Source organism: Macaca thibetana, chromosome X (assembly GCF_024542745.1).
Source record: "Macaca thibetana thibetana isolate TM-01 chromosome X, ASM2454274v1, whole genome shotgun sequence".
Classification (NCBI taxonomy): Eukaryota; Metazoa; Chordata; class Mammalia; order Primates; family Cercopithecidae; genus Macaca; species Macaca thibetana.
Window position 1 is genome coordinate 54357992 of NC_065598.1, and position 27985 is coordinate 54385976.

At 44.4% G+C, this 27985-nt stretch overlaps 2 protein-coding genes and 1 non-coding gene across 17 annotated transcripts in view; 2 read left to right on the forward strand and 1 right to left on the reverse strand.

Annotated features, from left to right (window-relative positions):
• Positions 1-11481: 11481 nt before the first annotated feature.
• On the forward strand, positions 11482-24956 carry LOC126946477 (trophinin). 11 transcript variants are annotated; one of them, XM_050776833.1, is made up of 14 exons: positions 14192-14244; positions 15766-15854; positions 16153-17343; positions 18026-18130; positions 18245-18308; positions 18564-18643; positions 19167-19258; positions 19951-20030; positions 20124-20166; positions 20583-20645; positions 21204-21318; positions 22140-22443; positions 24266-24556; positions 24729-24956. In XM_050776833.1, exons 2-14 carry the CDS (start codon positions 15810-15812, stop codon positions 24770-24772), a joined length of 2517 nt encoding a protein of 838 aa, XP_050632790.1. In that variant the 5' UTR covers positions 14192-14244; positions 15766-15809; the 3' UTR covers positions 24773-24956. The 11 variants fall into 11 exon arrangements, with proteins under 11 accessions (XP_050632780.1, XP_050632787.1, XP_050632782.1 ...); XM_050776832.1 differs by having other exon boundaries at positions 24266-24956; XM_050776823.1 differs by lacking the exon at positions 14192-14244 and adding an exon at positions 11482-11538 and having other exon boundaries at positions 22140-24956.
• Positions 20841-20969, forward strand: LOC126947044 (small nucleolar RNA SNORA11). Its single transcript, XR_007722895.1, has one exon. It is a non-coding gene; the product is annotated as a small nucleolar RNA SNORA11 (small nucleolar RNA).
• PFKFB1 (6-phosphofructo-2-kinase/fructose-2,6-biphosphatase 1) overlaps positions 21558-27985 on the reverse strand; it is a 58082-nt gene continuing 51654 nt past the window's right edge. For 3 of the 5 annotated variants that reach the window (XM_050776941.1, XM_050776940.1, XM_050776938.1), the window contains exons 13-14: positions 27336-27400; positions 25049-26977 (exon numbers count right to left, since the gene is read on the reverse strand). In XM_050776941.1, coding sequence (XP_050632898.1) covers positions 26918-26977; positions 27336-27400 — 125 coding nt within the window. In that variant the 3' untranslated portion in view covers positions 25049-26917. Of the gene's footprint in view, positions 21690-25048; positions 26978-27335; positions 27401-27425; positions 27907-27985 lie in introns of those variants that run through there. The other 2 variants (XR_007722686.1, XM_050776939.1) reach the window with 2 other exon arrangements.

The window sequence follows — 27985 nt, forward strand, 5'->3', positions numbered from 1 at the left end:
ACACATGGGCATGTTTGAAAAATTATTTTAACTGGATTTGGAAATAGCTCTTAGATTGTACAATGGACTGATGTACTTTGTGAGTGGGTCCTTTAGGGCCAATGCACGTTCAAGTGGTTGTAATGGATACTGCTGAATGTGTTGTGTTAAGTATGTGTAATACTTCTCTTGCTTGTAAGGGATGTTTCCAATGGGGAAGTCTTACAGTTAGAACAATGGTAGAAGGATGAGTACACAATTAGGAGTCCACCTGGTTCCCCCAGCCCAACCATGTGGTGTCAGTAAAGCAGGGAAGGGGAAGATAGTAGAAAGAAAGATCTTGGTCTTGATTAAAGAGCTAGTAGACATAGGAGTGCTTAAGGAAACTACTCCACAGGCTGTAAAGACTTCTTTACGTTTGGGGCAGTGAGCCTTAAGGCGACCTTTGAGCTACAAGTCTCAGTGATTAACAATTACACAGACTGAAGCAAGTGACAAAAAGATGTAGCCACTAGGCAATAGTGCTCCCTGGGGTTTTGGACACAGTGCTTGCCTGACATGATCACATGGTATACCCCACTTGAAAGAGTATTACTGGCTTGTTATTGGGTGCTGGTAGATTCTGAGAGACTAACAAAGCAACAGCAGGTGTTGTTACACTCTGACATACCTACCATAGGATGGGTCAGAAATAAGAACACCGATAAAGTGGATGTTGTCCAATAAGCAATCATTATTAAGTGCAAGTGGTGTATTCAGGAAAAAATAAGTTAGGCGTTATAGAATCTCACAGTTAAATGAAAGGTGGCTGGAAATACTCCAGATGAGCCTGTCTCCGATGTGGGGTCTGTGCCAGCACCTTGGGCTTCCCGGGGGCTTCAGTACACTGAGGTTATTGAGAATGCTGGGACCTGGGTCACATACAGATATGATACATTCAAGGCCAGCGGGGTGTTCTGGGACACTGCTGTGATGCAGCACCAAAGAAAATTGTGCACTACAACTGTGCACGAGACAGAGACCTCTGTTTGGTAGTGTGTTTCCATGATGTTTGCCTTGGAAAATACACTGTTACATTTTCACTTACTCATGGGCAAGAACCAGCAGGCTGGAAGAGTAGTGCCTGACAGTAAGATAACTGGATGACCAAGTCTCAGCCTCTGTGGAGACAAATATTATGGCAGCACACTGCACAAGATTCACAACCTCTGTGACCCACATGGATGCCCATGAAAAAGGACCCTTTGAGGATGAACATCAGTGACAATAGCAAGCTGGTGAAATCTTCACTACCCATAAAAGGACACATGGATACTGATACACCTGGATACAGCATCACTCAGGATATGGTAATCCATCTACAGTTCAGTACTGGGCCCAAAAAACAAGGACTCATAATTTCAGAATATGAGACTAGGAAGCCTAGTGAATGTGCCCAGACTAACAGCTACACAGCTGAGTGGCAAAGGGAGCTTTGGGGCACATAGCAAGTGGTAGCATACCTGGCTAGTCCTGGAAAATAGATGTATTGGTCCGTTTTCACACTGCTATAAAGAAATGTCCAAGTCTGGGTAATTTATAAAGAGGTTTAGCTGACTCACAGTTCCACATGGCTTGGGAGGCCTTAGGAAACTTACAATCATGGAGGAAGGGGAAGCAGGCACCTTCTTCACAAGGTGGCAGGAGAGAGAGAGAAAAGCCCAGGGGGAAACTGCCATTTATAAAACTACCAGATCTCATGAGAACTCCCTCACTATCACAAGAACCGCATGGAGGAAACTGCCCCCACGATCCAATCACTTCCCACCAGGTCCCTCCCTCAACACCTGGGGATTGCAATTCAAGATGAGATTTGGGTGGGGACACAAAGCCTAACCATATCGATAGAGTATATACCTCCCCAGTCTCCTCTTGAGGGTACTGCTGGACATTGATTTCCATAACTTTTCAGGGTATGACATTGCCATTCCCATCTGCTTAGCAAATGTGGGCCATACTATTCAATGACTCTTAGATGGTCTATGTTACATATTTGGATATTCTAAACACATGATTAGCCACTGATACTGCTTTTATAGCAAAAAGTATCCAATAGTGAGGAGCTACATAGATATTTATTGGACCTTTTATGTCCTGTATCACCCCAGGCAGCAGGTGTCATTGAAAGACAGAATAAACTCTTAAAGGACAAGCAGAAAAAGATAACTGGATAACCGAGGGTCAGCTTTCAGTGGAGCACACACTTCAGTCAGGCAGTTTGGTCTGTGGCCCAAAAGGGTACCTCTCATTTAAATAGAATGCTTAATTATGAGGTTGGTGGGTATGGTGGGAGGGTGAAGAGGTCCTAACTGGCTTCAAGAGAACTAACCCTCATTCTACTTTTTTCCCTTTCTTTTCTTTTCTTTTTTTTTTTTTTTTTGAGACAGAGTCTCGCTCTGTCACCCAGGCTGGAGTGCAGTGGCCGGATCTCAGCTCACTACAAGCTCTGCCTCCCAGGTTTTACGCCATTCTCCTGCCTCAGCCTCCCAAATAGCTGGGACTACAGGCGCCCGCCACCTCGCCCGGCTAGTTTTTTTTTTTGTATTTTTAGTAGAGACGGGGTTTCACCGTGTTAGCCAGGCTGGTCTCGATCTCCTGACCTCGTGATCCGCCCGTCTTGGCCTCCCAAAGTGCTGGGATTACAGGCTTGAGCCACCGTGCCCGGCCCTACTTTTTTCCCTTTCACACCTACCCCTGGGAAATAGGGCTAATGGAATTTGTAAGCATCAAATAAAAAGTTGGGGGTATATGGGTGATTCTACATGATGCTTCTTTTACTGCCCAGCTATGCTTTCTGAATTTGGGAAATTATGGATATTGATGATAACTATAAATATGAGGTGACAGCTCCTAAGCTGGTCCTCTGGCATGGCCCATGTGTTAGGGAGTAGAGATGTTCCAAGAACGTACAAAGACTATGAAAAGAAACCGCTGAGCCTCATAAGGATGAGATCAGGAATACCGTATGTGTAAGACATGGGTGAATTCAGAAAACAGTGAAATGATTGCTACAGGAATTGGTTATACTGGTCGTGTGGCTACAGAAAGAGGAAAACAACCCTGTATGGTGGAGCGAGAACATCTTTAACTCTGGAGGGTCAAGAGTGGGGAGAAAGTCAATCAGCTTCTCTCTCTTATCCCTCAGTCCTTGTCCACAAGGCTTCTGGCCAATTTACCCCAGATTGCTTCCATAACCCACAACTTCTGATCAAGAAAAAAAAAAAAATCTAAGTGTAAGATTTCTCAGAAATTTCACAACATCCACTGACTCCAGAAAGGAATAGCCTCCACTTTAAACAAAAGAACAAGTTTAAGTTTCTGAACACCAATATGATTCTCTTTAGCTTTATGTTGGGCACTTTGTTCATTTTTCAGAGAATACTGCTTGTGCTAAACTCACCAGAATGACCAGTAGTGGACAATCATATTGCCCAGGACTTCCTGCTGGTTGATCAAAGTGGAGTGTGTACAATTACCAACACTTCTTGCTGCAGCTGGATGACATATTTAACGGCTTATCTCTGTAGGGGGAGCCTGGTTGTGGTCTATCCTCCAAGTAGGCTTGAGCATCCTACTGGGGGTCCTAATCTTGTTCACCTCTGTACCTCAAGTATATAACAATTTGAGAGTAATTAAATCAACAAATATAGTAACTTTATAGAAAAAAGAACCCTCATTCTCTCTTCCAGTCACTTTCTCCCCACCCCAGGTTGACCAAGATATAGAAATGCTTTGCATCTTTGAGCTTGTAATTAGTGCATTCCACAGCTTCAAATGAATCTAAATGTTTACGGCATATTAGCCTTGTGATGAAAAGCACAGTCCCAGAAGTCTGGTATACTGGGTTTGAATACTGAACCTTCTGCTTACTGAATATGTAACTTTGCGCTAATTACTTAACCTTGTCTTTAAGATGTGGTAATAATAATAGCTCTGTTATAAGGATAAATTTAAAAGGGACAGGCCGGACACAGTGGCTCATGCCTGTAATCCCAGCACTTTGGGAGGCTGAGGCAGGCAGATCACCTGAGGTCAGGAGTTCGAGACCAGTCTGGCCAACATGGTGAAACTCTGTCTCTACTAAAAATACAAAAATTAGCCGGGTGTGGTGTTGCGCACCTGTAGTCCCAGCTACTTGGAAGTTCTAAGGCAGGAGAATTGCTTGATCCCAGGAGGCAGAGGTTGCAGTGAGCCGAGATTATGCCACTGCACTCCAGCCTGGGCAACAGAGTGAAACTCCATCTCTAAATAAAATAAATAAATAAATAAATGGGACAGTCAATGTGAAAATCACTCTGTCTTTTACAAAGCAATCTCACAACTTTTAGCTATTTCTTGTAATTTTTCCTAGGCACAAGTTTGAATTGATCGTACTAACAGGAGCTAGTTTTTTGGGCTGTGCTGCATTGGTTAAGAGTGAGCAAAATCTTAGCCAAAATCTTAGCCTTTTTGGGTGACCAATTAACCCCAGTTTCCCAGGGACTTGTCTGATTTTAGTGCTGAAAGCCTTACATCCTGGGAACCCTCCTTACACATGGGCAAATCAGCATGATTAGTAATCTTACCCAGAATCCACATCTCCAGCCTGGATTTGTGGTCCTCTATTCTCCTTTTCGTGTCTATAATTTTTTAGATGGAGTAACTCCTGAATTATGATAACCAACTTTAAAAACATAAAATATCTCAATACGCTCCACTCAAGAATGTAAAGATTTACTGCAATTTTTGAGCTCTGAATTAAGAGAAGCATGCTAACTTGCTAGGATAGGAATATTTAAATGTATGGGAATGAATATTTTCCTGTCACCTCTTGTGAAAAATTGAATTCTGAATGACTTGCATGGATCCACATAGGCCACACAGGCAAAGGCTTGAACCACAGCTTATCTGAGTCATAGTTGAACACACCGATTCTCCCAGAATGTGAGGTGGTGGGAGGAATTGTCACAAAGCCAACTCCTACTTGCCTCTCTATCCCTCTAGAGAGGCTGTCATGAAAGTTTTTCATTACTTTTAAGGTTCTGAAAAGGTATAAAGCTTTCTGCCTCACCCCTAGAAGAATAGAGCTGCAAAATATAAACCACTTAGCTGTAGTCTGGAGCCAGCTCCTCAGCACCGGGTTATCCCACAGCTCATGTTGCAGTCATCTGGCCCCTTTTGTTTTGGTGTCATACTTTCTTGTGTGAGGGACAAGGACTATGAGGAGATGGCACCTTTGGCTGCCACACTCTTCCTTTCAGTGTCAATGTATGTAAGAAACTTTGTAAATCTAAAAGTAGCTAATTCTGTCTACCAACCAAATCTGGCACGCTTTTGCATTAGTTTGTCTTGTGTGTCCTTGACAAGAGATTGAGTTCTTTTCAAGAGGTCTTTATTATCTCGGCAATTGTGTTCACACTACCAAAGAATTAGAAGCCCCTCGAGGATTGGCAGCTGTCTTATTATTACATTATATCCTACCAGTATTTTTTGCAGCTACTGCTAGATTTTTTATGTCTTCATCCTGGACTGCTAGAACCGTTTGTATTACATCTTGGTGAGATGTAGCACACCTGCAGCCTTTCAGTTACCCAGAAATTTCAGTTTGAAATTTCCAGGAAAGTTTGGGAATAACCAACCTAACCTACTCACTTCAGCTGAGAAGTGAAAAAGTAGGATCTGGGAGTTATGCATGGCGGTGGAGAACTCTACCTACCTCACAGGCATGTTGTGAAACTATATCAATAATTGCAAAATATTTGGTATAAAATAACAACAAAATAATGATAAGAAGCAGTTGTGCATCTTATGAACGAGTAATTCCACTCCTATTTCTGTGAAATGAAAATGTGTTCATATGTGCCCCAGAGAATACTATAGCAAAAAGATTATCATAGCAGCATTACTAATTTTGTAACAGCAGAAAGCAATACAAATGTCCATTAACAGTAGAATGTGTGCATAAAACATGGTATTTTTATGCAATTGAATACAGTAATGAAAATGAATGATCAACACTATATGCAACAACATGGGTAAACCTCACAAACATAAGGTTCAATGAAAGAAGCCAGAGAGAAAAGATTACATACTGCATTATTTTATTTATATAAAGTTCAAAAAGAGGCAAGATTAATCTATGTCATTAGACATCAGGATAGTGATAAACCTGGAGTGGAGAGAAAATGACTGGAAGAGACAATGAGGGTTTCCTTGGAAGTGGTAATGTTCACTTTTTTTTTAAACCTGGGTAGAGGTTTCATGGATGTGTTCAGTTTGTGAAAATTCATTGAATTGTACAAACATGATTTTGTGAACTTTTCTATATGTATACTTCAATAAAAGGTTTATTACAAACATTAGCTCAAATTTATTGACCATTTTCTAAGTACCTAAGCAATAATTTGGAATAAGAGATCATGTGTATTGCACACCTATGATAAACAAGCGACTTTACAGACTCCTTTGCAAAAATGATCTCATTTCATTTGAAAATTTCCCCAGGAACTTCAAATTCTACTGCCAATCCTGGTGTTCAAATTCATAAGAGTATTAGTTCTGCTCTGGGGTAAGTAAGGATTATCATATCTGTGAGACTTAAAGTTCTTAAAAATAATATAATGTATACAAACACATTTTTGCAGCAATACTGCACATGTGAGAGCAAATTAAACCCAGATTGTAATTTCTACAATTTTTTAAAATCAACTTTTTAGGAAAATAAATTGTTCTACAAAAAAGACACGTGTTCTAGTTTGTTCATCGCAGCACTATTCACAATAGCAAAGACATGGAATCAACCTAGGTGCCATTAATGGTGGATTGGATAAAGAAAATGTGCTACATATACACGATGGAATACTATGCAGCCATAAAAGGAATGAAATCACGTCCTTTGCAGCAACGTGGATACAGCTGGAGGCCATCATCCTAAGCAAACTAATACAGGAACAGAAAACCTAATACTGCATGTTATCACTTATAAGTGGGAGCTAAATATTGGGTACCTATGGACATAAAGATGGTAACAAGGGACACTGGGGACTATTAGAAGGGGAAGAAGGGTGGGGAGAAAGGGCCAGAAAAACCACCTATGGGGTATTATGCTCAATACCTGGGTGATGGTATCATTCATGCCCCATCACACAATAAACCCATATAACAAACCTGCACATGAACTGCCTACATCTAAATAAAAGTTGAAATTATAAAAAAACAAACTAGGAGTTGGGTACAAAGTATAGTTAGATAGAATGAGTAAGATCCAGTGTTTGATAGCACAACAGGATGACTATAGTCAACAATAATTTATAGTATATTAAAAAATAACTAAAAGAGTATAATTGGAATATTTGTAACACAAAGAAATGCTTGGGGTGATGGATACCCTATTTACCCTGGTGCAATTATTACACATTGTATGCCTGTATCAAAATGTCTCATGGACCATACAAATATATACACATATTATCTAGCAATAAAAATAAAAAATAAAAACATCTAAAAATAATGAACTTTTTGAATAAGTTTAGATTTACAGAAAAGTTGCAAAAATAGTACAGATAATTGCTGTATACCTCTCACTAACTTGCCCCTAATTTTATCATCTTATTTTACCATATTACATTCACTAAACCTAGGAAACCAACATTGATATATAACAAAACTCTAGACTTTCATGTTTGCCCATGAATGTCATTTTTGTATTCCAGGATCCAATCCAGGATACCACATTGCATTTAGTTGGCATGTCTCCCAGTATCCTTTGATCTCTGACAGTCTATTTTTGGTTTTCATGACCTTGGCAGTTTTGAGGAATACTGGTTAGCCTTTCTGTACAATGTCCCTCAATTAGGGTTTGTCTTATTTTTGTTTATTTGATTAAACTGGGTTTATGGGATTTTACATCATATCAGGGAGTACAGGATATCCACATGACATCACTAGTGATGTTAACTTTGATTACTTGGTTAAGATAGAGTTTGCTAGGTTTATTCACAATCCTATTCACAATAAAATTACTGTTTTTCCGTTTTCATACTTTTTTCTTTAGAATTAAGTCACTAAGTTCAATCTACAATGAAGGGGTAGTTAACCTCTACCTCCTAGTAGTACAGAGTGGCTACATATTATACTTGAAATTCTTCTTTAAGAAAGACTCGTGTCTTCTCCTACACTGATTTATTCATTATATTATTTATCAGTATGGCAACGTGCATATGCTTTAAATTTTATTTTATTATTCATATTTTTTGAAATCCAATACTATATAATTTGTTTTCTTGCTCAAATTGTTTCAGCTTTGGCCACTGGGAGCTCTTTTGAGTGGGCTCTAGTGTCCTTTTGACATACCCCATTCCTTTGTTTTTTGAGTATTTCCTTACTTTCTGGTACTACAACATGTCACAAGTTTACTTTGTATTTTTTTGTTAAGCCCAGTCCTAGAATCAGTCGTTTCTCCAAAAGGCTCTGGTTCCTTTTATTGGAAAACAATATTTAGAAACCACTATCTAAGTGATGAGTTTACTAATTGTTATTGAGGGTGTTATTATTTCTAGGTCTTCTCAATGAAAGCTAGAGAATGTATTTCTTCTTTATGCTTAAACCATGTATACATAGATACATTTAATTGTTTCCGTACTTGTCCATCTGTGTATATATTAAACTAAACATATATTTTTTTTGAGACAGAGTCTTGCTCTGTTGCCCAGGCTGGAGTGCAGTGGCGCGATCTTGGCTCATTGCAACCTTCACCTCCTGAGTTCAAGCGATTCTCCTGCCTCAGCCTCCCGAGTAGCTGGGATTACAGGCATGTGCCACCATACCCAGCTAGTTTTTGTATTTTCAGTAGAGATGGGGTTTTGCCAAATTGGCCAAGCTGGTTTCAAACTCCTGACCTCAGGTGATCTGCCCACCTCAGCCTCCCAAAGTGCTGAGATTACTGGTGTGAGCCACTGTGCCTGGCCAACTAAACAAAATTTCATACTGAAGTTTCTGACTTCAATTCAGGACTGCATGCTGAGTTGTAGCCTACCCATCTTACTTATCTGTAACCTCTTTCTGATGGTAAGAGGTCTGGCTCCCACCATCTACCATCCCTTTACTTATTTATTCAATCCCAGTATACACGTAAAGCAGTTTCCAAATTACTAACCCACACTACAATGACAAAAATAATTTACGACCTAGACTACAGCATGTATGTAAAGTTCCTTTTGTCTTTAGTCTTTCAGTTTCTAGTCAAAACAGTTTTCCAAAGTTACTTGGGTAAGCTCTTCCTTTTCTTCACATCTTCATAAAGTTACTTAGGTAAACTCTTCCTTTTTTTGTCCTTCACTTCCTTTTTCAATGTTCACCATGCAAATATATGTCATTGTAGCATATATTTGTAATATAGTTAGATTCATTTGTCATTGTCTATATGTCATCCAGAGATCCCTGTATATCCTGGTTAATTGTTTGTTTTTTTTTTTTTTTTGCATATATTGATGTTTAGTCTTTGTGATGTATAGTTCTATGGGTTTTGATAAATGCATAGAGTTATGTATCCACCACCCCAATACCATAAAGAACAGTTCCCAGTCCAAATGTCCATCAATGATAGACTGGATAAAGAAAATGTGGTGTATACACACCATGGAATACTATACAGCCATAAAAAGAATGAGATCATGTCCATTACAGGGACATGGATGAATCTGGAAGCCATCATCCTCAGCAAACTAACACAGGAACAGAAAAGCAAACACCACATGTTCTCACTCATAAGTGGGAGCTGAACAATGAGAACACATGGACACAGGGAGGGGAACAACATACACTGCAGCCTGTCATTGGGGGCGAGGGGAGGGAGAGCATCAGGACAAATAGCTAATGCATGCAGCGCTTAAAACCTAGGTGACAGGTTGATAGTTGCAGCAAACCACCATAGCACATGCATACATATGTAACAAACCTGCATGTTCTGCACATGTATCCCAGAACTTAAAGCAAAATTTTTTAAAAAATGAAGTAATGAGTTTTTCGATTTGGCTTTCATGGAATTGATATTGTCTTGGGGTCACTGAACTTCTCACATATGAAAATTTATCTTTTGCTTCATTTGGAAAGCATTTGGTTATTACTTCTTCAAATGTATTTTCTGCTCAAGTCCTGTCTTTTTGGAACTCCAATTATACATATGTTAGCTGCATTGATAATGTTCATCAGGTCTCTGAGTTTTGTTTATTTTTTCCCGAACATTTTTCTCCATGTTACTCAGATCTAATAATTTCCATCAATCTATCTTTAAGGTAAATATTTTTCCCTCTGTAATTGGCATTCTGTTATTGAGCCCATCCAATGTATTTTAATTTTACTTATTGCATTCCTCAGTTCTAAAATTTTCATTTGTGTTTTTCTTACAGGTTCTATTTCTCTTCTGAAGTTTCTTTTCCCTTCATTCATTTCAAGTATGGTTTTCTGTACCTTATGGAGTATAGTTACAATAGCTGCTTTAAAGTTATGTCTCATAATTCCAACATTTGAGTCTCTTTTGTTTTGTCATATATTGATTTTCTTTTTCCTTGAGAATGGGGCACATTTTCTGGTTCTTTGACATGGAGTAATTTTCTGTCATATCCTGGACATTGCAAATGTTATTTTGTGTAGCCTCTGGGTTGTTATAATCTTCTGAAAAATGTTGGTGCTTTTCTTTTAGCAGGAAATCCACCCAGTTAGATTCTTGCCATCAGTTCTGCCTTGCCTTTTCTAGGTTATAGTTAAAATCTCAGTGTAGTTCTCAAAACTGGTTTGGCGATACATACATATATATATATATACACACATATGCATGTATGAGGCTGAGACTTATGTAGGTGATTTAACTCTCTGCTCAGTTCCCTAAGCCTTTAAAATACTTGTTTGGTTAATTCTTGAACATGCATTGTTTAATGGTTGGGGCGAGAATTGTGTGGTTTCATACACATATATGGGGATATTTTCTCTATCTCTTTTCCTTCTGAGATTTCTTGTTCATACTACATCCTACCCAAGTTCTTTTTTGTGCTTCCTTTGACCAGAAAGATGGCAGAGAATCCCTCACAGTTTTAGTCATATGCTCTGCTCCAGTCTGTGAGTGGGATACACTCATGGCAAGGAGGAAAAAAAAAACCCTGGACCACTTACCCTTATGCAGGTCACTTCTCTATGTTTTAACTCTCTTCCACAATCTGTCTGGTTTTAGTTACTTTGCGGAGTGCTTAAGCAAGTTTTCTTTTCTTTAAAAAATTTTGACCAGAGTTTATAGGTATAATTAATGAATGTGGTGGTGCCTGTAGGGGGTTTATATTGCCATAGCAGAGTGGGAACTGCTAAGAGTGTTGTATTTTAAATTTCATTCTATTTCTCGCTTCTCTTTTCAACATTATGTTGATAACTATCCATGTTGTTATATGCAGATTTAATTGATTCTCTTTTCCCACTGCATGAGATCATTGCATGAGATCAGACATAAGGAGAGGCTTGGAGAGAGCAGACGCCTTCTGGATTCAAGAAGACGAGGTGAGCTGAAGTGCCTGGCTTTAGTGAAGACCCTGTGGGGGCTTCCTTGCTGCGGTTTCGACGTGCCTGACTCCACATGCCCCTAAGGTTTGAAGAAAAGCTGTTGGGGGTTCGGGACCTAACCGCATCAAAGTCGCCTTTAGCGGTGCCTGGACCCAGTTCGCATGGAAGAAAGTAGGAGGCAGAATCCTCTTTGGGCCTCAGAAAGGAAAGATCTGGACTTGGTTCGGGCCGTGGAAGGGAGGGATGCAGACCTAGTTGGGATCGCAGAAAGGAAGGATCTTAAAGGTCATTATATATTAGAATAATTATATACGTATTTATATATAAATATACAGACATATTTACATATAATATTATATCATGTATTATATAATATATTATTTATAATATATTTTATATCTTATACTACATAGAATATATATTATATATCTCATACTATATAGAAGATATATTATATATCTTCTATATATATAGAAGATATGTTATATATCTTCTATATATATAGAATATATGTTATATATCCTATATATAGAAGATATGTTATATATCTTCTATATATATAGAATATATGTTATATATCCTATATATAGAAGATATGTTATATATCTTCTATATATATAGAATATATGTTATATATCCTATATATAGAAGATATGTTATATATCTTCTATATATATAGAATATATGTTATATATCTTCTATATATATATAAAGATATGTTATATATCTTCTATATATATAGAATATGTTATATATCTTCTATATATATAGAACATATGTTATATATCTTCTATATATATAGAACATATGTTATATATCTTCTATATATAGAACATATGTTATATATCTTCTATATATAGAACATATGTTATATATCTTCTATATATAGAACATATGTTATATATCTTCTATATATAGAACATATGTTATATATCTTCTATATAGTATAGTATATATATTATATGTACTATACTATATGTAATATACATAATATAATATAATATAATCTTTTGCTTTTCTGTGGTATTAATTGTAATGTCTCCTCTTTCATTTCTGATTTTGAGTCTTCTCTTGTTTTTTCTTAGTTGATCTAGCTAAAGGCTTGTCAATGTTATCTTTTCATAAAACCAACTCTTGGTTTCACTGATTTTTTTCCTATTGTTTCTCTAATCTCTATTTCATTTACCTCTGCTCTGGTCTTTATTATTTCCTTTATTCTACTAATTTTGAGCTTATTTGTTCTTCTTCTTCCAGTTCCTTGAGGTGTGACGCTAGATTGTTTGGGATCTTTTTTCTTTTTGATGTATGTATTTATTGCTGTAAACTTCCTTCTTAGAAGTGCTTTTGCTGCATTCCATAAGTTTTAGTATGTTGTGTATAGATTTTCACTTGTCTCAAGATATTTTAAAATTTCCCTTTAATTTCTTCCTTGACATATTGGTTATTCTGGAGTATGTTGTTTAATGTCCATACATTTATGAAAGTTCCACAATTCTTATCATTAATGATTTCTAGTTCCATACCACTGTGCATGTATTACTTGATGTGATTTCAATATTCTTAAATTTGTTAAGACTTGTTTTTGGCCTAACTTATGATCTATCCTGGAGAATTTTCTATCTGTGCTTGATAATAATGTATATTCTATTGGATAAATATTCTGTAGGTCCTTTTTGTCTAAAGTGTAGTTCAAGTTCAATGTTTCCCTATCGATTTTCTGTCTGGCTGATCTGTGAATTGTTGAAAATGGGGTCTCGAAGTCTCCTACCACTATTGTATTGCAGTCTACTACTCCCTTCAGGTCTATTAATATTTGTTTTATATATTTAGGTGCTTCTATGTTGGGTGCATATATTAAATATATTTATAATTCTTAGATATTCATGATGAATTGATCTCATCATCATTATATAATTATATAATATAATATCATTGATCTTTTATTATTTTTGACTTTAAGCCTATTTTATTTGACATAAGTATAGTTATCCTTGCTCTCTTTTGAATGATTGAATGAATAAATAAATGCCACGAATTGTTTTCTGCATGGGGGAACAGTGCACCATGTCACAAGAGACAGTCTAAGTACAAGTTGATACTTTTAAAGCATCAATATAGTCATTGTGAGATCAATAAAAACTTTTCATGGAGTTTTATACATTACTGTTTTTATTCTGAATTGCATATGATGTGCGGGCACCCGATCTTTTAGTGTTTAGAACCTCTAAATGTTTTAATCTGGTAATACTTGAAAGACACAAATGAACATGACCTAGTCCCCTGCTCCAGAGCAGCTCTAGCAAAGAGAGACATAGACACAAGGTATAACAACACTATGTAAATAGTGTTGGGATAGAGGGTCTGTAGGAAGAGTTGGTGTGGGAGTTCCGAGAAGCACATTCCTCCCAGGGGAAACAGGAGAATCAAATAGGAACAGAGATACAGAGTGGGGAACAGAGAAGTCAAATGGAGAATAAGAGGGAGTGATAACTGAATAGGGGTCTTAAGCAGAAAAAGGGAGCTACATTGAGGAAAATGGAAAGCTGAAAGTAGGTATGGAGGGGAGGAGACTGACAGGCAGGAACGGAGACCCCCTCTGGAGGCGGAAAGAGGCAGGACCACTTCCGGCCAGGGAGGGGGATAGGCTCAGACGTAAGGAGAGGCTTGGAGAGAGCAGACGCCTTCTGGATTCAAGAAGACGAGGTGAGCTGAGGTGCCTGGCTTTAGTGAAGACCCTGTGGGGACTTCCTGGCTGCGGTTTCGACGTGCCTGACTCCACACGCCCCTAAGGTTTGAAGAAAACCTGCTGGGGGCTCGGGACCTAACCGCATCAAAGTCGCCTTTAGCGGTGCCTGGACCCAGGTCGCATGGAAGAAAGTAGGAGGCAGAATCCCCTTTGAGCCACAGAAAGGAAAGATCTGGACTTGGTTCGGGCCGTGGAAGGGAGGGATACCTAGTTGGGACCGCAGAAAGGAAGGATCGAGAAATCCTTCAGACGGTAGCAAGAGGGGAGGAAGATACACACAGTTCCGGAGTGAGATAGGAGATGGCAGGACTCCGTTTAGGCTGGAGAAAGGGGGCAGGACCCTGTTTGGGCCACAGAATGGAGGGATCGGGACCCAGAGAAAGGAGTGGGCAGCATCCCTTTTGAGCAACGGAAAGGACCAGATTCAGACTGGAGAAAGAAGGGGATATGACCTGGTTGGTTCCGGTTTGAAAGGGAAGAGACAGGACCTGGTAAGGTTTGAGAACAGGAATACACAGAAGGTTCACACAGTTGGATTTGGGGGTGGGGTATTCATGTTGCAGAAAGGGCGGAGCCGCACACTTGCGGACGTGGAAAGAGAAGGGAGTGGCGTTGGTTGGGGAAGGGGTGGTGCAGAGACGTACCGCAGAGCGGAGGGAGGGGGCTTATTAAAGGAAGGGAAGGTGCAGAGAAATGCTGCAGAGCGGAGGGAGGGGTGTGTATTGGGAAGGGGCGGTGTGTAGCAGTACAGTAGAGGAGAGATGGGTTGTGTTGGGGTAGGTGCGGTGCGGAGTGGTACTGCGGAGGGGAGTGGTATTGCGGAGGGGAGTGGTACTGCGGAGGGGAGTGGTACTGCGGAGGGGAGTGGTACTGCGGAGGGGAGTGGTACTGCGGGGGGGAGTGGTACTGCGCGGGGGAGTGGTACTGCGGGGGGGAGTGGTACTGCGGGGGGGAGTGGTACTGCGGAGGGGAGTGGTACTGCGGAGGGGAGTGGTACTGCGGGGGGGAGTGGTAGTGCGGTACGGGAGGGAGGGGCTGGTGTTGGGGGAAGGGTTGGATCGAGATGTGATGCAGTTAGAAGAGTGAGTCAGGGGTGGCGCCAAGATGTTCTGTTGCTCTGAGAGCAGGGGGCAGATGTGGGATTGAGCTGGTTAGAAACTGTCCGGTTTACCAAGGCGCATGCGCGCGGAGGGCCTTGAAGAACCGGTTCTTTTGGGAGAGCGGTGGGCCTAAGGGGGTGAGGGTGCCTCTAGTCGGTGCGCCTGCGCACTATCGAGTTGCGGAGGGGGCGTGTAAAGGGGCGGGGTCGTAGAACTGACCCTCTTGGAGGCAAAACGGAAACCAGATGGCCTGGGTTTTTTAGGTATGAAAACCCAGGAGTTGAAGGGATTAGGGCCCAAGGTTACATGAGACTCTCCTAAGTAAGGATAGGTGAGATGTCTGATGAATCTCCCCCTCCCTCTCATTCTCTAATTCAGGCCCATTCCCCTCAGACTCAGCTGTTACTCGGCCTCCCAGAAAGATGGATAGGAGAAATGACTACGGATATAGGGTGCCTCCATTTCAGGTGAGGCCTCTCTGCATTCTCTCTTGGCCATCTGCCCCGTCCTGAGTTCACTTACTGCTCTTCAGACCCCTTCCACTGTGTAGTTTCATAATTCCCTGCCTAACTCATCTCAGTCCTCCCTTACGTGGTGAAGGGGAGGAGAGGAAAACCTGCCTGACTCTATTCCTTCCTTGATCCCTACCCCTTCCCTCACCCCATTTCAATTAACCACTGCTCAGAGGAAGGGAAGGCCTTTGTGGAAAGGGGTGGGCTTTAGGGAGGCCAGATGGCCCAGAGGATCATAATCCTAAGTGTGTAGGGCCCTCTGCCTCCCCCTGGGAGCCTGGGGCTTCCCTTGCCTCCAGATATACAGACTGAGACTACAGAAGAGGACAGTGTCTTGCTGATGCATACCCTGTTGGCGGCAACCAAGGACTCCCTGGCCGTGGACCCACCAGTTGTCAGCCGGCCTAAGAAAAGCAAGACCAAGAAGGCCCCTATAAAGGCTATTACTAAGGCTGCACCTGCTGCCCCTCCAGTCCCAACTGCCAATGAGATTGCCACCAACAAGCCCAAAATAACTTTGCAGGCTTTAAACCTGCCAGTCATTACCCAGATCAGTCAGGCTTCACCTACCACTGAGGTAACCAATACTCAGGTTTCTTCAGTCACTGCTCAGCCTAAGAAAGCCAACAAGATGAAGAGAGTTACTGCCAAGGCAGCGCAAGGCTCCCAATCCCCAACTGGCCGTGAGGGTGGCGCTACACAGCTCAAGTCACCCTTGCAGGTCCTAAACCTACCAGTCATCTCACAGAATATTCACGCTTCAATTGCCAATGAGTCAGCCAGTTCCCAGACCTTGATAACCTCTATCAAGCCTAAGAAAGCTTCCAAGGCTAAGAAGGCTGCGAATAAGGCCATAGCTAGTGCCACCGAGGTTTCACTGGCTCCAACTGCCACCCATACAGCTACCACCCAAGGCCAAATTACCAATGAGACAGCCAGTATCCACACCACAGCAGCCTCCATCCGAACCAAGAAAGCCTCCAAAGCCAGGAAGATAATTGCTAAGGTCATAAATACTGACACTGAGCATATACAGGCTGCAAATGTCACTGAGACAGCTACCAGGCAGATTGAGGCCTCAGTAATAGCTATCAGGCCCAAAAAATCCAAGGGCAAGAAGGCTGCCAGTAGGGGCCCAAATTCTGTCTCTGAGATTTCTGAGGCCCTACTTGCCACTCAAATGGTCACAAACCAGGCCCTGGCAGCTACCCTGCGGGTCAAGAGAGGGTCTAGGGCTCGGAAGGCTTCCACTAAGGCTCGGGCAACTGAAAGCCAGACTCCAAATGCTGACCAAGGGGCCCAGGCCAAGATGGCCTCTGCTCAGACCAACGTAAGTGCCCTCGAGACTCAGGTTGCTGCTGCTGTCCAGGCCCTGGCAGATGACTATCTGGCTCAGTTGAGTCTGGAGCCCACAACCAGGACCCGGGGCAAGAGAAACCGAAAGGTGAGATCTCTGACATTACCATCCTTAACTTTGTGCTTCTTTTCCATTTCTACCCTTCTGGTTTGTTCATTTCTTCTATAAAAGTTTAACTTTGAGCTAGTCCCTGTGTTCAGATAGGCTGTGGAAGATGCTGAGAAGAAGGTGACATAGTTTCTGCCCCCTAGTAGTTCACAGATTGGTGAGGAAATAAGACATCCATACGCTCAGCTACAACCTGTATGTAATTCTACTTGTATTTAAATAGTAGTTACCATGTGCCAGGCTTTGTGTTGGGGACATTTACACAAGGTATGTCTGAATGTCTTGAAAGTAACTCTTACCAACAAGGGATCATAGGTCCCAGTTTTACACATAAGAAAACTGAGTCCCAGAGAAATGAAGTGACTTGTCCAAGAGATACCAGCCAGCATAATTGGTGGTAGCCAAAGGAAGAGAAAGACCCTTAGGCTCTTATCTTGAGTTGTTCCTAGCCTGACAGAGGAATGAAACTCCTTCCTGGAAGACAGTGAAAGATAAGCTCAGGACTTAGGGTGGCCAATGGCAAGGTCAGGATCAGGCTCCACTACAGCAAGGCTGAGGGAGGGGGTTAGAGAGACTTTCTGTCTGGAGCAGGCAAGGTGAGGAGCCAGAGCCATCTCTTTCACCTGGTGACTCTGGACCTTCCTTCTTTCTGATGATGAAGTCCAAGCATCTGAATGGGGATGAGAGAAGTGGCAATAATTACAGGCGGATCCCATGGGGCCGGAGGCCTGCGCCACCGCGAGATGTGGCCATTTTACAAGAAAGGGTAAGAATCCAATACTGTCTAGTCTCTTCTCTTCTTCACCTGCCCTCTGCTCTGCCACCTCCCGAGTTTTCTGCAAGCATGTTAAGATCTCTCAATCTATTCCTCTCCTCCCAGGCTAATAAGTTGGTGAAATACCTGTTGGTTAAGGACCAGACAAAGATCCCCATCAAGCGCTCAGGTAGTGTCCTACCAACCCTCCTCCTTGAGCTCTCCTCTCCACTCCCCTCTTCTCCCATAGTCTGGTAGTAACACTTTATGGCCTCTTTGTTCTCTCATATCTCCACACCTGCCCTCCTCACACTCTGCCATGGCTGGCGTCTTCCATTAACTCACTTCAGGTCTCTGGTTGCACTGACCCAACAGGACTGGCAAAAGGGCTGCAGCTCTGTGGCCCCCGCTAAGCTCAGCTACTCTCACCTCTCCTTTTCTACAGACATGCTGAGGGATGTCATCCAAGAATATGATGAATATTTCCCAGAAATCATTGAACGAGCAAGCTACGCTCTGGAGAAGGTGAAGGGGCAGTGCCGGCGGATGGGCGCAATGGGGAAGCTTTGAATTGAGCAAAGATATATATGTCTCTTTTGGAGAGAATCACAGAGACATGCTAATCCAGCCCCATTACTGTGTGAATGGGCAGACAGTGGCCTAGGGAGAGGTGTAGACTTGCCATGGGTCACACAGCATGTCAGTGATGAAAGCATGGCAAGGACATAAGCCACTCAACTTAGTCTCAGCTTCTATCCATGGTTTGACACATTCTGCATGTATTTCAGATCTCACCTCTCCCTTGTATCCCCATTCTCTGTCTCCTTAGATTCCTGCTCATCACAAAGATGATGTTGATGACAATAGTACATTTGCTGTGTGTTTACTGCGTGCCAGGCACTTGGCTGTGTGCTTTATGTGCATTATCTCACTGGTTTCTTACACATGCAAACCCCCTAAGTACACTGGGAGTTTTAGGATGCCCAGAAAGTTCACTGATACCCAAGCTGAATTTTGTGATCTCACAGGCTATTCTTTTACTTGGCAGATGTTTCGAGTCAATCTGAAAGAAATTGATAAGCAAAGTAGCTTGTATATTCTCATCAGCACTCGGGAATCCTCTGCAGGCATACTGGGAACGTAAGCTGGGAAAGGGCTGGAGTGGGAAGGGAGCTTTTGCTTTTTTCTGTGCTGCTACCCCTTCTTTGTCCTACTTCCCCCATCCTTTTAGGGAGTCAGGAAAAACAGAGTCTCAAAAGCCCCGTCTCAGCACCTGCACATAGTTGGAGCCCTGCTCACAGGAGTGGCACCTGATTATGACTGATGGGTGTAGGAGCCTAGGGTGGGACATTCCTGCTGTCAGGTTTGCTGTCTCTGTAGAAGCTTCTCAGGAAAGCAGGCCTGTCATTGCTTGCCTCTTCCTACTGAGTGCCTGGCCTGGCTTTGGCAGAGTGGTTCTCAAGGAGGGCTTCCTGGTGTGGGTGGATCAGGATGCATGAAGCGCAGGAGTATCAGTGGGGCTGAAGGTTCTGGGAGAGAAAGAAGGGATTCACATGGACTGAGTGCTTGTGTTGTACCAGGTTGACAGCCATTCTTCTGTCTTCTTGGCAACCTGAGGAAGGGAGAATATGATTTTCCCATTTTACTGAATAATAGACCAAGGCTTGCAAGTCTAAGTGCCTTGCCCAGGGTGGCATAGAGCTGGCAGCAGAGACTGGGCAGAATTCTGTATCTGAGGCATCTGGAAGAGGCTAGCCTAGTAAGCTGACTGGTGTGTCTTTTGTGGATGGCTGCTGAACATAAACCTTCTTTCTGTCCTGTTATTCCCTTAGGACCAAGGACACACCCAAGCTGGGTCTCCTCATGGTGATTCTGAGTGTCATTTTTATGAATGGCAACAAGGCCAGTGAGGGTGAGTGGCTGGTCATGCAGCTGAATGGGCGGCCATGGTCTAGATTCCATGTGTTCAATTTCTGTCCCTGTCTCCTCTTGCCTCCCCTTGCAGCTGTCATCTGGGAGGTGCTTCGCAAGTTGGGGCTGCACCCTGGGTATGATTGGGCTTCTCAGCGCTTGCTGTCCGTATTGTCCTTTGGCAAGAGAGGACGGTCCTAGGATTGCATCAGTCTGGTGGTCTGGTGGAGCGGGTGGGGTGTTGGACTGGGTAGAGGGCCCAGGGTTCTGACCTGGGTGGATGATGGGCAAATGGTCCTGAACTCTCTGCTCGCTCTCTCCTGTATGTCCTCTGTCTGTTCTAAGCTGAAATGTTAGATAGACCTTCAGGGATCCCTGACAAAGAGGCATCTGGTCTTAACTGCTTGCTTCTAGTGGCCATGTGCTCACTACTTTCTTCGCTTCATTGAGACTGCCCCATGTGCTAGAGAGGTCTCTTCCATGTTGGGAAATGCCTCTGCCCTCATCTGGGCAGTTCTGATCTGTGTTCATGGGTTATTTTTCCCATTGTCAGGGTGAGGCATTCACTCTTTGGGGAAGTGAGGAAGCTCATCACAGACGAGTTTGTGAAGCAGAAGTAAGTGGTGTTTGGGGCTTTGTCTGGCCCTGAAGTGTTCTGGGTATACTGATCTTATTCAGAAAGTGCTTAGTGCCTTTCTTACACTAGCTCTAGAGGGATGGGCATCCTGTGTTCTAGAACTGATACTGTCTAAAATTCCCACGGGCAGACCTTTCCAGGACTGGGCCAGACTCAACACAAGGCCCTTGCAGTGGGGTGCGCTCAGAGCAGAGGGCCTTAAGAATGGCTCCTCTGTTTACAACACACCCAACAGGAATTTGGGCTTACTCCTCACAGGTGGCATGATACTTTGGCCTTCCTGTGACATCATGCCCTATACATGTCTCCCCTGGAGAAGCCCAAGGGACTGCTTTGTACAGGGCCAGTGGAAAATGGCTCAGTATTGGAGGCCAAGACCATGAACTGTGTTTGGTAGTGAGTGTGGGGCTGGAGGGTCTTAGAAATCCTTCTCCAGGGGCTGTTTGTATTTCTTTGGAGGAGGTGGCCACCTGGTGTCTAGTGCTTAAGACAGCAGGCTTGCTTGGTTAGAAACAAGTTTCATTTCCTTTTTCCAAGGTACCTGGAGTACAAGAGGGTCCCTAACAGCAGACCACCTGAATATGAGTTCTTCTGGGGCTTGCGCTCCTACCATGAGACTAGCAAGATGAAAGTCCTCAAGTTTGCATGCAAGGTAATAGGAGAGCTGCCGGAGCTTGGCATATTAAGGCAATGGGATACCCTTGGCTGGGGCAAGCAATGCACAGGGATGGGCAGGTACAGAGCAGCCTGGAGCTCATATATAAACATGTGGAACCTCCTTTATGTCCTAGGGTGCTGCTAGATATCTAGTTTACATCATCTCATTGATTCTTCATACTTTGTATTAATCTGCATGGGCTGCCATAACAAAATACCATAGACTGGGTGGATTAAAAAACAAATTTATTTTCTCATAGTTCTTGAGGGTGAGAATCCCAGGTTAGGGTCCACTAGGGTCAGTTCCTGGTGAAGGCTCTCTTCTTGGCTTGCAGATGGCTGCCTTCTTGCTGTGTCCTCACATGGCTTTGTGTGTGAGAGAGAAGAGAGCAAGCTTTCTGGTGTCACTTCTTATAAGGACACTAATCCTATTGATCAGGACCCCACCCTTATGGCCTCATTTAACCTTAATTACTTCTGTAAAGGCCCTATCTCCAAATACAATCACACTGGGTGTTAGGGATTCAACGTACAAATTTGGGGACAGGCACAACACTTCAGTTCATAACATATATACTCTTTTATTTCCTGTAATTATAAATGAAGACACTTAGGCTAAGTGAGGTTAAGTAACTTGTCCAAGGTCATATAGCATGTAAATCGTCAGAGCTGAAATGATTTCAGAACTGACCCATGACAGAGCCCCAATAACTAAGAATTTTTAAAAAGTATGGCTACTAGTTCAATACAAAGCCCATAGATTAATATGTGATTACTAGGGTTATTTTCTTATTATGATTATCATCCCCATTTCAGGTGCAGAAAAAAGACCCCAAGGACTGGGCTGTGCAGTACCGCGAGGCAGTGGAGATGGAAGTCCAAGCTGCAGCTGTGGCTGTGGCTGAGGCTGAAGCCAGGGCTGAGGCAAGAGCCCAAATGGGGATTGGAGAGGAAGCTGTGGCTGGGCCCTGGAATTGGGATGACATGGATATCGACTGCCTAACAAGGGAAGAGTTAGGCGATGATGCTCAGGCCTGGAGCAGATTTTCATTTGAAATTGAGGCCAGAGCCCAAGAAAATGCAGATGCCAGCACCAGCGTCAACTTCAGCAGAGGAGCTGGTACCAGGGCTGGCTTCAGCGACGGTGCTAGTATTAGCTTCAATGGTGCACCCAGCTCCAGTGGTGGACCTGGCATTACCTTTGGTGGTGCATCCAGCTCCAGTGCCAGCTTCAGCAATACAGCCAGCATTAGCTTTGGTGGCACACTGAGCACTAGCTCCAGCTTCAGCAGTGCAGCCAGCATTAGCTTTGGTGGTGCACCCAGCACCAGCACTAGTTTCAGCAGTGAAGCCAGCATTAGCTTTGGTGGCACGCCTTGTACCAGTGCCAGCTTTAGTGGTGGAGTCAGCTCTAGTTTTAGTGGCCCACTCAACACCAGTGCCACTTTCAGTGGTGCAGCCAGCTCTGGCTTTGGAGGCACACTCAGCACCACGGCTGGCTTTAGTAGTGTACTCAGCACCAGCACCAGCTTTGGCAGTGCACCCACAACGAACACAGTCTTCAGTAGTGCGCTTAGCACCAGCACTGGCTTTGGAGGCACACTCAGCACCAGTGTCTGCTTTGGTGGCTCTCCCAGCTCCAGTGGTAGCTTTGGTGGTACACTCAGTACCAGTATCTGCTTTGGTGGCTCTCCCTGCACCAGCACTGGCTTTGGAGGCACACTCAGCACCAGTGTCTCCTTTGGTGGCCCTTCCAGCACCAGTGCCAATTGCGGTGGTACACTAAGTACCAGCATCTGCTTTGATGGCTCTCCCAGCACTGGTGCTGGCTTTGGTGGTGCTCTCAACACCAGTGCCAGCTTTGGCAGTGCGCTCAACACCAGTGCTGGTTTTGGTGGTGCTATGAGCACCAGTGCTGACTTTGGCAGTACACTAAGCACCAGTGTCTGCTTTGGTGGCTCTCCTGGCACCAGTGTCAGCTTTGGCAGTGCACTCAACACCAGTGCTGGTTTTGGTGGTGCTGTCAGCACCAGCACTGACTTTGGTGGTACACTAAGCACCAGCGTCTGTTTTGGTGGCTCTCCCAGCACCAGTGCTGGCTTTAGTGGTGCACTCAACACCAATGCCAGCTTTGGCTGTGCCATCAGCACCAGTGCCAGCTTCAGTGGTGCTGTCGGCACCAGTGCTGGCTTCAGTGGTGTACCCAGCACCAACCCTGGCTTTGGCGGTGCATTTAACACCAGTGCTGGCTTCGGTGGGGCACTTAGTACCACTACTGACTTCGGTGGTACTCCCAACAACAGCATTGGCTTTGGTGCTGCTCCCAGCACCAGTGTCAGCTTTGGTGGTGCTCATAGCACCAGCCTCTGTTTTGGTGGAGCTCCCAGCACCAGCCTCTGCTTTGGCAGTGCATCTAATACAAACCTATGCTTTGGTGGCCCTCCTAGCACCAGTGCCTGCTTTAGTGGTGCTACCAGCCCTAGTTTTGGTGATGGACCCAGTACCAGTACCGGTTTCAGCTTTGGCAACGGGTTAAGCACCAGTGCTGGATTTGGTGGTGGACTGAACACCAGTGCTGGCTTTGGTGGTGGCCTAGGCACCAGTGCTGGCTTCAGTGGTGATCTAAGCACCAGTTCTGGCTTTGATGGTGGGCTAGGTACCAGCGCTGGCTTCAGTGGAGGACCAGGCACCAGCACTGGCTTTGGTGGTGGACTGGGCACCAGCGCTGGCTTCAGTGGCGGACTGGGCACCGGTGCTGGCTTTGGTGGTGGACTGGTCACTAGTGATGGCTTTGGTGGTGGACTGGGCACCAATGCTAGTTTTGGCAGCACACTTGGCACCGGTGCTGGCTTTAGCGGTGGCCTCAGCACCAGCGATGGCTTTGGCAGTAGGCCTAATGCCAGCTTCGACAGAGGACTGAGTACCCTCATTGGCTTTGGCAGTGGTTCCAACACCAGCACTGGCTTTATTGGCGAACCCAGCACCAGCACGGGCTTCCATAGTGGACCCAGTTCTATTGTTGGCTTCAGTGGTGGACCAACCACTGGTGTTGGCTTCTGCAGTGGACCAAGCATCAGTGGCTTCAGCGGTGGACCGAGCACAGGAGCTGGCTTCGGCGGTGGACCAAACACTGGTGCTGGCTTTGGTGGTGGACCAAGCACCAGTGCTGGCTTCGGCAGTGGAGCCACCAGTCTTGGTGCCTGTGGCTTCTCCTATGGCTAGTGAGGTTTCAGGTAACTGCAATATTTCCATAGCCAGGACCCACAGGGATGGGTATAAGAGCTGGGAGATGTTATAAGAAACACTAAGGCAGGAGAGCGGGGTGGAAAGGTGAGGGCAATGAAGGAATTATGAGAAGACAGTGCATTTGGTGCTAAAATGTGTTCCTATTTGTTTTGTTTTCAGATTTATTCCCCATGTTTACAGACACCGCTAATAAATTGCAGTAGTCCTTCCCATGGAGCCAAAGTACATCCTTGGAATCTTTGTCCACACAGCAGTCAAAGCACCTACGGCCAATCAGCTAAGGGTGTCATGTGATGGAAAAATCTGTTTGCTGTTCCTGCTTTATTGTTTGCTTTCTGTGTGCTGTCATATTTTGGTATCAGAGTTACATTAAATTTGCAAAATGAATTGGAGTTTTTTCTGTCTTTTAATGTGCTTAGGTAGTTGTGGAGTGGCATCTTGGGTTCACAGAAGAGCTGGAGATCAGCATAGCTCTTTGGAGAAAATGGGGCTCCAGCTTTTGGCTCAAAGGCAAATATGACTTCAGCAGGATAGAGGCCTGGGGAAAGCATGGCAGGCAAGAGGATAACAGCTTGAGGAAAGATATGGAGAGGGAAAGCCTGGAGCAGAAGGCAAAGGGAGAGGCTTCTGGACAGTAAGTATAGATTCATTTTGAATCACTGGTGTAAGAATGGAGGGAAGGGCAGAGGTCACTAGGGGAGGACATAAGAACAAGGGAGGGTTTAATTGGGATAGGAGAGGAAAACTTGGGCATATTGTATAGACTGTGGGGCAAAAGCTAATAGGGACAGGAGATCGATATGGAAGAGTCAGGAATTGACTGAAGTAGCCCATCCCCGAGAAGGTGGGATGGAATAGGGTACCAGAGAAGACGACCCTGACTTTGAACAGACTTAAGGGTGGCTGTGGATGCAGATAAATATAGATCTGCTTCAAGCACGGATCGGCAACTTCTGTAGTAGACAACAACAACAAAAAACGGAGAGGTGGATTATGCAGGGTTTAGGTCTTGCTGGGTGGTTGTGATGGAAGAACAAGGGAAAAAGGCAGCAAGTGTATGAGTCTGTCTCTTTACCACTGGGTCACTGGTACCTGGCTTATGGTAGTTGCATGGAGAGTGGCTGAAGAGATGGCCCATAGTATCCAACATAGTTAGGGACAGAACACTAAGGATAGATTGGGGGACAATAGAGCATTCAAAGGACTCTGCTCTTGATGCTGTACAGCGACAAATATTGTTCATTCAAAAAATACTACAGGGCTGGGCACAGTGGCTCATGTCTGTAATCCCAGCACTTTGGGAGAGGCCAAGATGGGAGGATCACTTGAGCCCAGGAGTTCAAGACCAGCTTGGATAACATAGTGAGACCTCGTCTCTACAAAATAATTGAAAATTAGCTGGGCATGGTGGTGTGCACCTGTGGTCCCAGCTACTTGTGACAGAGGCTGGGGTGGGAGGATCGCATAAGCCCAGGAGTTCGGGGCTGCAGTGAGCTGAGATTGCACCACTGCACTTCAGCCTGGGTGACAGAGTGAGACCCTGTCTCAAAAAAAAAAAAAAAAAAAAAAGGAAATACTACATATATGCCTACTGTATGGAGGCATACTGCTAGGGATTCAGTGGATGATATAGAGTTGTAAGGACTGGGGTAGTGGGTGGGCAGTGGTCAGACAGTTGGATGCTTGCATTTAAGAAGTCAGACCAGGGAGATGATACCAAAATCCATGGAGTAGGTAGTTGAAGGAGAGAAGATGAGTTGAGGGGGTCAGGGGACTGTGAGGCCAGAGTATTGGTTGGATCATTCACATAAACAGTGAAATCACTCAGGATGGCAGCAAGAGTTGGAGAAGAAAGGAACACTTGGCTCAAGTGCCAGATTCTTCTCTTGAGTGTAAGGATGAAAGTGTCATGCCCACAGCCACCTTGCTGGAACAAGGCCCACAGGAACTCACAGGCACCTATCTTCTCCCCCATCTTTGGAGGTGCTACTGTAGAACTTTTCCCTCCAGGAAATCCTTACCTGTTCCATGCCCTCATAGCAGCAGAGCTGGGTCAGGATTAGGATCAGTACCTTGAGAACAATTGGAAAAGCCTCGCCATGACCTCCTCCTCTCCTCTTGTAGGCAGTAAGTCTTTATTCGTCAGAGAAAAGGAATTAAGAAGGAAAGTTTCATCCAGAGCTAGATAGCTCCTTAGTTGCGGCCAGTAAGTGAGGCTTGTTTGGGAGTTGCGGAGACTTCTTCACTGGCGGTGGAGTACCTCAGTGAGGCCAAGGCAGAGTAGGGGAAGGGCAAGGATAGCATTTCCTAAAGGTGGAAGGCGATGAGGACACTTTCTTGGAAAGGGCTCAGTAGTGGGCAGGGACAGTATCCAGGGCTTCCTCAGGTTCCCGGGTGATGTCCACATTCTGAGGAGAGAGCGCAGGATCAATAGGAAGGAGACAGCAGTGCAGGGCCCCAACCTCCCCCCTGCCTCTTGTCCTCATTGCCAGGCTCCCCTCTTTCAGCCAGGCTGGGATCCTGACCCTCAGGTAGGCCTGGGGGAATCTCAGCCTGAGGCCTTTTTGGCAGGAATTGCCCCAGCCCTGTATCTCCATAGTGCCTTGGGTCTGGGCTGTGGTTTCCACATTTCTGGGTGCTGGTTGCTCCCTCTGTTGGTGCAAAACACGCAGGCTTCGTGGGGTTGGGGCAGCCTTTCTGTGGATAAGGTGCTTTCACCATGTGCTGTGTCCACAGCCAGTTTGGGCCATGGAGTCCCCCACCTACCTCAGGCTTCTCCCGGTGTGTGTTCACGGCTTCCACATTCAGGTAGATGGACTCCACTTTGCAGCCTTGGAAAAGAACAATCCATCTGTCCATAAGCCCCCAAGGTAGGCACAGGTCTTCCCTGAGGTATCACCTCCCCCGCATCACCAGCCACACCCCCAGCTTCATACTGTGTACAGATCATGACTCGCCTGTACAGAGGAGAATTTAGACAGCTGTGTGATGTGTGGGGAAGACACCAGGCCTAAGAGGCAGCCAACAGGGCATCCTGTCACCTCTGCCCCTAATAGTCTTAGTTATGTGAGCTTCAGTTGCTCATTTGTAAATGGGGATGGAGATGAGAGATGAACTCTGGCTGCCCACAGCTCTCGAGGTCTGCAGGACAGCAGTCTCATCTATGTAATATTGATGTAGCTCTGCGGATCCTCCAAGCCGTGTTAGGTGCTGAAGAGGTGGAAGAGTCCTGGGGCCACTGCCTTGGGCGATCAGTGCCAGGCAAAGTTTATCTGGAGGACAGTGTGGTTGTGGCAACACCAGGAGTGTGGAAGGTCACGTGGGAGTTCTAGGGAACCTGAAGAAGGAGGAGGGTGCATCACTGGGGCTTGGGGCTGACAGAGGGGGCCTAATGCCTGTGGAAGCTCCCTTAGCTT